At 39.8% G+C, this 12,118-nt stretch overlaps 1 protein-coding gene across 1 annotated transcript; it reads right to left on the bottom strand.

Moving 5' to 3' along the window:
• Positions 1–3,034: 3,034 nt before the first annotated feature.
• On the bottom strand, positions 3,035–11,905 carry oaz1b (ornithine decarboxylase antizyme 1b). Its single transcript, XM_061875678.1, is given in 6 exon segments — positions 3,035–3,605; positions 3,706–3,791; positions 6,140–6,312; positions 6,396–6,482; positions 6,484–6,535; positions 11,711–11,905. Coding segments are annotated over 6 exon segments (654 nt in total). The 5' UTR covers positions 11,836–11,905; the 3' UTR covers positions 3,035–3,474.
• Positions 11,906–12,118: the final 213 nt, after the last annotated feature.

Raw genomic sequence — 12,118 nt, 5'->3', positions numbered from 1 at the left:
GGCTCTCTGGAACTTTTTCAAAAATGTATGCATAATGGAAAAATATAAGGGGGAAAAAATACAAAACAATATTTTTTGCTTTAATATGGTTTCTGTAGGAGGACAAACATGACACAAACCTCCCTAGTTGTAATAAAGCACACTATTTACATTAAACATGCTTCACTGATTCGAGTACTTGGCGAGCGCCGTTTTGTCCTACTAATTTTGGCGGTCCTTGAACTCACCGTAGTTTGTTTACATCAGGGGTCACCAACCTTTCAGAAACCAAGAGCTACTTCTTGGGTACTGATTAATGCGAAGGGCTACCAGTTTGATACACACTTAAATAAATTGCCAGAAATAGCCAATTTGCTCAATTGACCTTTAATAGATAAATATATATATATATATATATATGTATATATATAAAAATGGGTATTTCTGCCTGTCATTCCGCTGTAACAATCTGTTGCCATCCTACACAAAGCTGCGTGAATTAGGAACATGTCAGAAATGTTAAAAAGGTGTAATAGTGCCTATGTTGAATTGAATTGTAGATTTAGATCAGGGGTGCCCACACTTTTTGTGCAGGCGAGCTACTTTTCAATTGACCAACTCGAGGGGATCTACCTCATTTATATATATAATTTATATTTATTTATTTATTTATGAAAGAGACATTTGTGTAAACAAGTTAAATGTGTTTGATGATAATACAAGCATGTGTAACATATAGATGTCTTTCTTTCACGAAGACAAGAATATAAGTTGGTGTATTACCTGATTCTGATGACTTGCATTGATTGGAATCAGACAGTAATGATGATAACGCCCACATTTTCAAATGGAGGAGAAAAAAAGTTGTCCTTTCTGTACAATACCACATGAAAGTGGTTGGTTTTTGGCATCTAATTCATCCAGCTTCCATACACTTTACAAGAAAAACATTGGCGGAAAATTCCGTAGCTTGCTTGATTGACATTCACGGCACCCGAGGGTCTTGTGAGATGACGCTGGCTGCTGCCAGTTCATTATTATGAAAAAATGACAGAGAGGAAGGCGAGAAACACTTTATTTCAACAGACTTTCGCGCCGTCCCTTCCGTCAAAACTCTAAAGGCCGACTGCACATTTCCTATCTTCACAATAAAAGCCCTGCTTCATGCTGCCTGCGCTAACAAAATAGGGGTCTCGGAAAGCTGGCGTGCACAAGTTATGTGCACGCCAGCTTTCTGAGGGATCGCTTGTGCACACCAGTTTTCCGAGACTGTATTTAGTTAGCGCAGGCAGCATGAAGCAGGGCTTTTATTGTGAAGATAGGAAATGTGCATTCGGCCTTTAGAGTTTTGACGGAAGGTACGGCGCGAGAGTCTGTTGAAATAAAAAGTGTTTCTCGCCTTCCTTTCGGTCATTTTTAATAATAATGATCTTGCAGCAGCCAGCGTCATCTCACAAGACCCTCCGGTACCGTGAATGTCATTTAAGTGACGTCTTGGTGAAGATTGATGATCACTAATTTTTAGGTCTATTTTTTTTAAAAGCCTGGCTGGAGATCGACTGACACACCCCCGCAATCGAAGTAATGGGCACCCCTGATTTAGATAGTGTTCAAGTCATTCAGGCAGACGGGGTCTCCCTCTGCTGGACATTTTGGGACAGTACAGTTAAAAGGCCTACTGAAATGAGATTTTCTTATTTAAACGGGTATAGCAGGTCCATTCTATGTGTCATACTTGATCATTTCGAGATATTGCCATATTTTTGCTGAAAGGATTTAGTAGAGAACATCGAAAATAAAGTTTGCAACTTTTGGTCGCTAATAGAAAAGCCCTGCCTTTACCGGAAGTATGTGCGTGTGATGTCACGAGTTGCAGGGCTCCACGTATATTCACATTATTTGTAACGAGAGCCACCAGCAGTGAGAGCAATTCGAACCGAGAAAGCGACAATTTCCCCATTACTTTGAGCGAGGATGAAAGATTTGTCAATTAGAATATTGATAGTGAAGGACTAGGGGGGGAAAAAAAAGCGACAGCGGCGGCAGTATGAGCGTTTCAGATGTATTTAGACACATTTCCTAGGATAATTCTGGAAGATCCCTTATCTGCTTATTGTTTTAATAGTGTTTTAGTGAGATTTTAAAGATTGTAAAGACATACCTAGAGGTCGGATGGCTGCGGTGAACACGCAGTGTCTCAGAGAGAAGCCGTAAAGCCAAGCTCACAGCTGCCTTTTTTGACAGCTGCTGCAGGACGACGAATAATCCACTGTCTCCAGTAAGATATATATCACAATTTCCCCATCCAAAAACATGCTGGTTGACGTAGAGAAAACATGATCGCTTGACCGCTCTGCTTCACAACAAACAAAAAAAACACCGGCTGTGTCTCGGTGCTAAAGACAGCTGCAATCCACCGCTTTCCACCAACAGCATTTTTCTTTATAGTCTCCATTATTAAATGAACAAACTGCAAAAGATTCAGCAACACAGATGTCCAAGTTACTGTGTAATTATGCGGTTAAAGCAGACGACTTTTAGCCACGAGTGGTGCGGCGCTAATATTTCCTGACAGTCCGTGACGTCACGCGCCCGCCTCGTCATTACGCAAAGTTTTCAACAAGAAACTCGCAGGAAATTTAAAATTGCAATTTAGTAAACTAAAAAGGCCGTATTGGCATGTCAAAAATGTTAATATTTCATCATTGATGTATAAACTATCAGACTGCGTGGTCGGTAGTAGTGGGTTTCAGTAGGCCTTTAATAAAAATCTAAATCAAATCAATGAGGATTATTAGAGCCCCCTAGTGGTAAGAAGGTGCAACGTCCAAAAAGTAAATGCTTGTAGATTGTAGTTTCGATATTCCAATTTGTACTAAAATGTAGGTTTTACTGATATATGCATCTTCAGACCATTATGTAACATAACTTTTATAACCATAAACACAGCACAAACTGCTTTTTTGGGGATTGTTTATTAACACTGAAGCATAATAATAAGTACCACAATGTAGGTGAACATCAAACCTAGCATGAAACAATGAGGAATGCAAAATAACTCCAATCTTTTAATATACTGTATCCTTCCTGACTTTCAAAAAGCAAAATAATAAAACAATCAGATATACATGGTAAAAAGAAGCATAAGCACTTTGGATAATTGACCTTTTCCTGATCACATGACACCATCAGTCCCTCTCTATTAATAAGTACCAAGGTATGGGGCTGCTCATATTTCCCACTCAGGTTAGTGCTACACAAAAAGTGGTCCCCCTGAAATGTGTTTGCAAAAAGAAAGCTGCAGTACCCGAGTGTAAAAACCTGATGACAGTTTCTTGTACATTCAAACAAACCATGTCCGCTGAAGCAAAAGCTACACTTGAACCTACGACAACCTCTCCCTTTTACGCCCACACTAAATGAGATGGGTGCACTAAATGATGATGAGAACACTCACACACAGGGAGGAAGAAACAGGTGGGTAGGGTGGTGGGGTTACTCTTCATCAGAAGAGTCCCTGTCAAAATTGTAGGCCATGAAAAGAACGTCAGGTCGAGGCGGGACAAGGGGATGGCCTGGTTTCACGATCTCAAAGCCCAGGAAACTGAATGTTCGCACCAACTGGGCTGTAACAACAACAACAATGGCACGTAACGTTAGCCCCTGTTTAAAGTGTGTGTGTGTGTGTGTGTGTGTGTGTGTGTGTGTGTGTGTGTGTGTGCATACCGCGATCATCCCTGTTCTTGTAAAGGCAGACAAACACGCCAACTACTTTCAGATGTTCCTCAGCATATTCCAGCAGCGCCGCAAAACTGCACACAAACACAACACAGTATGTTTGTTATTGTAACAGTGAAACGTCATTAGCATGTTCCATTGAAACAGTGCAGTGTTGGACCAGCACCATGTACGCAGCAGGGCATCTTAATGATTTCAGCACAATGTGACTGCTGAAGCCAACATACCTGAGGTCCTAACTTTCAAAATGTTGTTTCCCCTTTGAATTTTTTTAAAAGGTTTTCTTAAAAATCTTGACTCATGTATTTTTAGCCACTCATTGTTTTCTTTTTTCTTACATTGTTTTAAAGAAGTCATGTAAATTATTTTTCCTGTGTTTGTCATAAATTGTCATTGTTCTCATGATATTTCCATGGATCATTGTTTCTTATGTCATTGTTTTTATTTCTTATTTTTTGTTTTTTCCTCATATTATTCCTAAATATTGTTTCATATTCTCATGAACATATATTACATCCATCCATTTTCTACCGCTTATTCCCTTTTGGGTTCGCGGGGGGCGCTGGCGCCTATCTCAGCTATAATCGGGCGGAAGGCAGGGTACACCCTGGACAAGTCGCCACCTCATCGCAGGGCCAATACAGATAGATAGACAGACAACATTCACATTCACACACTATTTAGTGTTGCCAATTTAGTGTTGCCAATCAACCTATCCCCAGGTGCATGTCTTTGGAAGTGGGACGAAGCCGGATTACCCGGAGAGAACCCACGCATTCACGGGGAGAACATGCAAACTCCACACAGAAAGATCCCGAGCCTGGATTTGAACCCAGGACTGCAGGAGCTTCGTATTGTGAGGCAGACGCACTAACCCCTCTGCCACCGTGAAGCCCCATTATTCTCAAAATTCTATTTTGTCAGGAAGTACTTTTTCGTGTTATTTTCATAAAGGTTTTTTCTCTTGTTAATCATTAATTATCTGTTTTTTTCATGTTAATCTCAAATAATTTTTTTCCTATGTCATTTTATTCTCAAAAATATTTTTTACTCATTGTATTCTCATAAAATATTGTAAGATTTTTTGGTCATGTTTTTCTCATAAATGACTCCTTTTCCCTCACAAGGTTCCTGACTTTCCCGTGGGCAATATGCATATATCTTTGCAATATTACAACTTTTTTCTTTTATTTTTACTTGTTTTTTTAGTAGATACCCGCATATTCCCAAATTTCTTCTTTGCTTTACATTGTGAATATTTTTTTAAGAACTAATTTATTATGGCAGTGATTTTTAAACTGTGGTATAATGTACAACTATTGGTATGCGGCCTCCAGTCTGAATATGTCCTATATACAGAGTATCATTTTTAATGCTTATGCTTTCTGTGTTAAAACAGAAGCCAAAATATTGAATATATTTATTAAATAAAACATCTGCCTTGTTTTTAATAAATAATCGAGCCTATTATGCTTCTGTTATTTTAATATTGGTCATTATGTTGGTACTTAGAGAGCCGAGTGTTTTCGGAGGTGGTTATTGGTGAACAACTTTTGAGCACAACTAAGTACCACACTGTGAATCCAGCAGAGGGTGCTGTCTCATGTCAATCTATTTAACTTTTTCCAGCAGGAAGATTCTTTGACAGATGGGAATTGCATGACTTTATTTATTAGGGCTGTGAATCTTTGAGCACCACACGATTCGATTCAATTCTTGGGGGTAACGATACAATTCTTAATAAAAAATGAATACCTTTTTTTAAATTAACATTGGATGCCAGTTCTATGATTAACTACATTCCTCCATAAAATAGATATAAACTGATTACTTTCTATTTAAATTAAAATAAAACTGGGTTTAAAAAAAAAAAATGCTTCCCAAACATTTATTCAACTCTAATACAAACAAATAAGGCAACTAAAGAAGTATATTCTAACACTTTTCTAAAGTAAATCAACATCATAGGATAGGACAGATTGCAAAATTGTTTTTATTTTTAATCCATTATGATTTTTTATTTTTAATCCATTAAGAATCGTTACAAAGTAGAATAGGGATTAATGTGGAAATCTATTTTTTTTGGACACCTCTAGTATTTATACTGTAATTGTTCATGTGTGTTTAAGAAATCTGCGATGAGGTGGCGACTTGTCCAGGGTGTACCCTGCCTTCCGCCCGATTGTAGCTGAGATAGGCGCCAGCGCCCCCCCCGCCCCCAAAGGGAATAAGCGGTAGGAAATGGATGGATGGATGTTTCAGAAATGTGAGAGGCATATTATTGTAGGGCACACACTATCAAAAATAGGCATTTAGGGGCTTATAACATTTGCTTGATTGACCAAAAATGTTTTTTACACTTTGGAGTGAGCTTTGCTTTCTTTATCCCAAATCAGAAGTGTGAATAAAATGTGGCGCTCACCTCTCCTTGCTGCCTTCAGGAAGTGGGTCAAGGGGGATCTCCACAAAGAGTGCACTGCTGCTCAGGACAGCATCCCACTCAACGGTCTTGCTGACGGTGGGGCGACTTTGGAAGTGGAGTATCCCGGGGCGACCGTTACCCGCCGGCTCCTCACTAACGGTCAACTTCTGGTCCTGGGTGAGCAACAACAACAACAACAACAAAAATCAAATGGGGAAACTGACACGCGGGAACTTTTTGGGGAGTTGCACCTTACCGAGTAGAGCAACCGAGCTGAAGGAGCGTGATCCCGTGTGCCATTCCCTCGCCCACCTGGGATCTTCAGGGGTGGGAGAGGGGCATCAGGAACACCACAGAGGCCCCGGGCCGCGGGTACTACTACAGTGCATGGATAGACTAAGGAAAAAATGCGGGTTAGTTAGCACCGGAACTCACTCGGTCAAAGCTTGTTAATTAAACATGTGCTCAATGTGCTGCCACCAGCAAGGGGCGCTGTTCAATTTGGTGTCTTAGGAACATACAAGGAAGTTGACATCTACACTCTATAATCTGTCTTCTGGACAGCATTAGTTTGCTTAATACAACATGGAAACAGGGGTACAGAATATTATATAAGCTTGAGACTAGCAGTAAATGAAATGGAGTAAGTTGAAAAATGCAGCTTTGTTCCAAGCGTTTTAATCGAGAAATGTGAAGAAGCTCTTAATAGAGTCCTGAAAAACGTGGTTCACAAAAGGAATATAATAATTCAGGGAAATTACTAAAGTGCACGGAGGGAAATAGCCCTCTTACGCGTCGCTTTCATATTGTGGAGTACACTCTGAATATGCGCGTGTCTGCAGCAATCACTTTGTAAAAAGTTAGTTTGAACATTAGTGCGTCTGCCTCACAATACGAAGCTCCTGCAGTCCTGGGTTCAAATCCAGGCTCGGGATTTTTCTGTGTGGAGTTTGCATGTTCTCCCCGTGAATGCGTGGGTTCCCTCCGGGTACTCCGGCTTCGTCCCACTTCCAAAGACATGCACCTGGGGATAGGTTGATTGGCAACACTAAATTGGCCCTAGTGTGTGAATGTGAGTTTCAATGTTGTCTATCTGTGTTGGCCCTGCGATGAGGTGGCGACTTGTCCAGGGTGTACACCGCCTTCCGCCCGATTGTAGCTGAGATAGGCGCCAGCGCCCCCCGCGACCCCACAGGGGAATAAGTGGTAGAAAATGGATGGAGGGATGGATAGTTTGAACATTAACAACTAGCTTTATAAAAAACCATTCATCCATCCATTTCCTACCGCTTGCCCTTTTCAGGGTTGCGTGGTCGGGGTGCTTGAGCCTATCTCAGCTGCACTCGGGCGGAAGGCGGGGTACACCCTGGACAAGTCGCCACCTCATCACAGGGCCCAACACAGATACAGACAACATTCACACTCACATTCACACACGAGGGCCAATTTAGTGTTGCCAATCAACCTATCCCCAGGTGCATGTCTTTGGAGGTGGGAGGAAGCCGGTGTACCTGGAGGGAACCCACGCCGTCACGGGGAGAACATGCAAACTCCACACAGAAAGATCCCGAGCCTGGGATTGAACTCAGGCCTACTCCGGACCTCCGTATTGTGAGGCACATGCACTAACCACTCTTTCACCGTGCTGCCCTTTTATGAACCAACAATAAAAATGTCGCACTGAAAAAAAAATCTAAATATCTACTACTCGGAAATAGGGTTGTACAGTATACTGGTACGAGTTAAGTAACGCGGTACTAATCAATACTCTTACAAAAATATCGGTTCCCTTTTTTGTTTACAAGCATGACGTCGCACGGTTGTCGTGACATTGCTGGTTTTACCTGCAGAGGAGCATGTTAGGCAATGCACACACACAAAGTACTTACAAGCAGACACGGTGTGTAGACAGAAAAGGGAGAATTTACGCAATTGGCTTCAAAACTAAAGATAACGAAGTTATAACACTGGAACACCGCTGAAGTTGCTTGGAAACATGGCGATCTCGCGAGCAGCTAACGTCCATCCGCAGTCTGCGGTGTTTTAGCTACTTCTAAATCACTAATCCTCACCTCCATGGCGACAAATTAAGTACGTTTCTTACAATTATCATCCCTGCAGGACGAGGAATAGCTAAACATGCTTCACTACACACTGTAGGAGGATACAATAGCTCACTAGCGACACCACTAAAATAGTTAGTTCCCGCTAATGTTAAACGCCATGGGTGGATATATATCTGACATCCACTGTTATCATACCAAGTACAAGAGCGTATCTACTCGATACTACGATGATTACATCGATATTTTTTACCATCACAAAATCTTTTTTCCTTGTTTTCCCAAATGTATATTGTTTATAAACTCAGAAAATACGTGACTGGACACACACCTTTGTTTGTTTACTGACTACTAAAAGACAAGTTGTCTACAATGTTCACAATTTTATTTAAGGACACAATTGTTCTTCGATTGTAATAAACATATTTTTAATGTACCCTAAAATGTGTTGTTAAATTAAAGCCAAATATACAATTGTTTGTGGTGCCTTTTATTTAGAAAAGTATCAAAAATATTTTTGAGGCGGTACCAAAACATTGGTATCGTGACAACCCTACTCAAAACTTAGCTTGTTACCGTAAATTCCGGAAAATAAGCCGCCACTCGTTTCCTACGAGTCGAACCCTGCGGCTTATTAAACGGTGCAGCTAAATTATGATTTTTTTTTCTCCCGCTGATGGCCATGATGCAAATAGTTTCCAAAAAACAAGCAAATAATCTGGCAAAAGGTATGTTCTTTGTGCGCAATCTTTCGGACAAGTTTGTTTACTGCAGGTTCTGCAGGGTATGCAGAAGTACAAGTGCCGGTCCGTTTTCTCGTCTTCCATAGTGTTTCTTTTTGAAAAGATTCTTAATTCATCACTCCATGCAACGTTCGTCTAAGTTTTACAATATAGCAAAAAAAATTTATACTTACACTTTCCCATTTGTGATGTCTGTAGGAATGTTTTCATGCATACTTCCACATGCTATTGCAACGTAAACAAGTTAGCATTGTTAGTATTAGCTAAAATGCTAACACGTTACGTATTATTAACTTACAATGTAATTATTTTGATAATATCGGACTGCCGATATCGGCCTATAAATGCTCTAAAAAGTAATATCACACATTTATCGGTATTGGTTTTGAAAAGGAAAATTTATGAATTTTTAAAAATGCTGCTGTACGGATACGTAGTGGTAGGGAGAAGTACAGAGCGCCAATAAACCTTAAAAGCCCCCACTCACATAATATCTATGGCTTTTCACACACACAAGTGAATGCAAGGCATACTTGGTCAACAGCCATACAGGTGACACTGAGGGTGGCCGTATAAACAACATTAAAACTGTTACAAATATACGTCACACTGTGAACCCACATCAAACAAGAATGACAAACACATTTCGGGAGAACATCCGCACCATAACAGAACAAATACCCAGACCCCCTTGCAGCACTAACTCTTCCAGAAAGCTACAATATACACCCCCGCTACCTCAAACTCCTCACGCTCTCTTTGGAAGAGCATGTCCCAAATTCCAAGTTGCTGTTTTGAGGCATGTTAAAAAAAAATAATGCACTTTGTGACTTCAATAATAAATATGGCAGTGCCATGTTGGAATTTTTTTTCCATAACTTGAGTTGATTTATTTTGGAAAACCTTGTTACATTGTTTAATGCATCCAGCGGGGCATCACAACAAAATTAGGTATAATATTGTGTTACTTCCACGACTGTATATATCGGTGTAGGTTGATATCGGAATTGGTAATTAAGAGTTGGACAATATCGGATAGCGGCAAAAAAGCCATTAGCGGACATCTCTAATTATAACAGAGTTTACAGAGAACATTTTATTGATAAACATTGTTTTGAAAGGGTTATAATACTGGCTAAAAGTGTACACTGAGCATATTTTGAGTAACGCAGCACAGTAATAGTGTGGTGAGATGCAACCTCCCTGCACACAAACCCATTCATTGGAATATTTGTATTAAAATGACTATTTAACTCATCGTTTCAAGCGATATTACAGTATAAATTAGGGCTGCGAATCTTTGGGTGTCCCACAATTCGATTGAATATCGATTCCTTGGGTCACGATTCGATAACATATCGATTTTTTTCAATTCAACGCGATTCTCGATTCAAAAACTATATTTTTTCCGATTCAAAAGGATCCTGTATTCATTCAATACATAGGATTTCAGCAGGATCTACCCCAGTCTGCTGACATGCTAGCAGAGTAGTAGATTTAAAAAAAAAAAAGCTTTTATAATTCTAAAGGACAGTATTTTATCAAATGATTGCAATAATGTAAATGTTTTAACTATTAAACAAACCAAAAATATGACTTATTTTATCTTTGTGAAAATATTGGACAGTGTGTTGTCAAGCTTATGAGATGTGATGCAATTGCAAGCCACTGTGACACTATTGTTTTTTTTTTGTTTTTATATAATGTCAACGAAGAATTTTTAATCACTGCTATGTTGAAATTATAACTAATATTGATACTGTTGTTGATAATATTCATTTTTGGTTCACTACTTTTGGTTTGTTCTGTGTCGTGTTGTGTAGTTCTGAGTGTTGCTGGGTCAGGTTTGGTTTTGGAATTGGATTGCATTGTTATGGTATTGCTGTGTAGTGGTTTGTTGAATTAATAAATGTAAAAAAAAATCGATTATTTAAAAAAATGAGAATCGATTCTGAATCGCACAATGTATTTGATTCGATTCGTATTCGAATCAATTTTTTCCCACACCCCGAGTATACATACAGCACGCTCCTGCACTCCGTGGGCTTTTCTATAAGTGTCCCAATGTTTTTCGTAGTTTTCCGAGCATCCATGCCAGCATTTGGCGTTTACACTGAGGCTAAAAAAAAAAAGAGCTGCAGCAGCGGTGGCATTAACTCGCATGGCTGCGTCACTAGGCACAGTGACGACGTGATGACGTCACACAACTTTTGCCTTTGTTACGTAGACGTCGACCCTGACACTCACGCGACCAACGTGGGCTTACCTGGGAAAATCACTAAAGTGTTTTTTTTATTTACTTTAGAATGATGATTAAGTTTGGTTTTGATGGCAAAACAAAACAAAAAAACACAACGGCTGGTTATTACATATATTAACAGCGTGACGCAGTATTATTTATTTAGGGACTTAAAAGTCAGTTCAAAAAGTCACTGACAAAATAGTCATTCTAAAAAAAAAAAAGTTTATTAATATTATGCGTTATTTTTAAAAGTAGCGCTGACTACCCGATGACGCAAGCTAGCTCACTAGCATAATGTTAAGCAACGTCAAGTTTAGCCGCCAGTATTTATGTGAGTAAAAAACGCACCTCTTAAAAAATACGTTTTAATTCTACTTTTACCCGATTTCAAAACGTAGCCTTAACAAATTGTACACAAAAACATGCATTTTATTTCACTTCCGCTTTATCAAGCCCACCCCTCCCCCACACACAGTTAGCGTTAGCTTGTTAGACTAACCGGTTTTCTTTTTTATTGACTTACTTCCCAATCATGTCACAAATACCGCTACTCAAATCCGCCATGGTCGTAAGAGTCTGTTGTTTTCCTTCCTTTTCGCGAGCAAAGCAATGACTGTTTAGGATCCGCTGGAGGTTGGATTTTACCATCCGGCCTCGGAAAGAGACACGACCGTCCGACTGCTCTCTTTGCTATGTTCTCGGTTGAGCCAGGAGACGTCAAGCGACCCAAGCGAGGGCGTGGTACTTCCGGTGATTTTCAAAATAAGTACAACAAGTCGTATCGCTCGTGTTTTTTTCCGCTCACTCTTTAAACAAAGGCCGGCTTTTGTTATGAAAGCAGCCGTAGACTGAGTGTGACGCTCTGTAACTTGATATGTTGACAGAAACGTCAAATGCTAAGGATGCTAACAGATATGACGACTTCTCACGT

The sequence above is a fragment of the Nerophis ophidion genome, linkage group LG17, assembly GCF_033978795.1.
Source record: "Nerophis ophidion isolate RoL-2023_Sa linkage group LG17, RoL_Noph_v1.0, whole genome shotgun sequence".
NCBI classification, from domain to species: Eukaryota; Metazoa; Chordata; class Actinopteri; order Syngnathiformes; family Syngnathidae; genus Nerophis; species Nerophis ophidion.
Note: the sequence above shows the minus strand (reverse complement) of the source record. Positions and strands in the feature narration are given on the sequence as shown.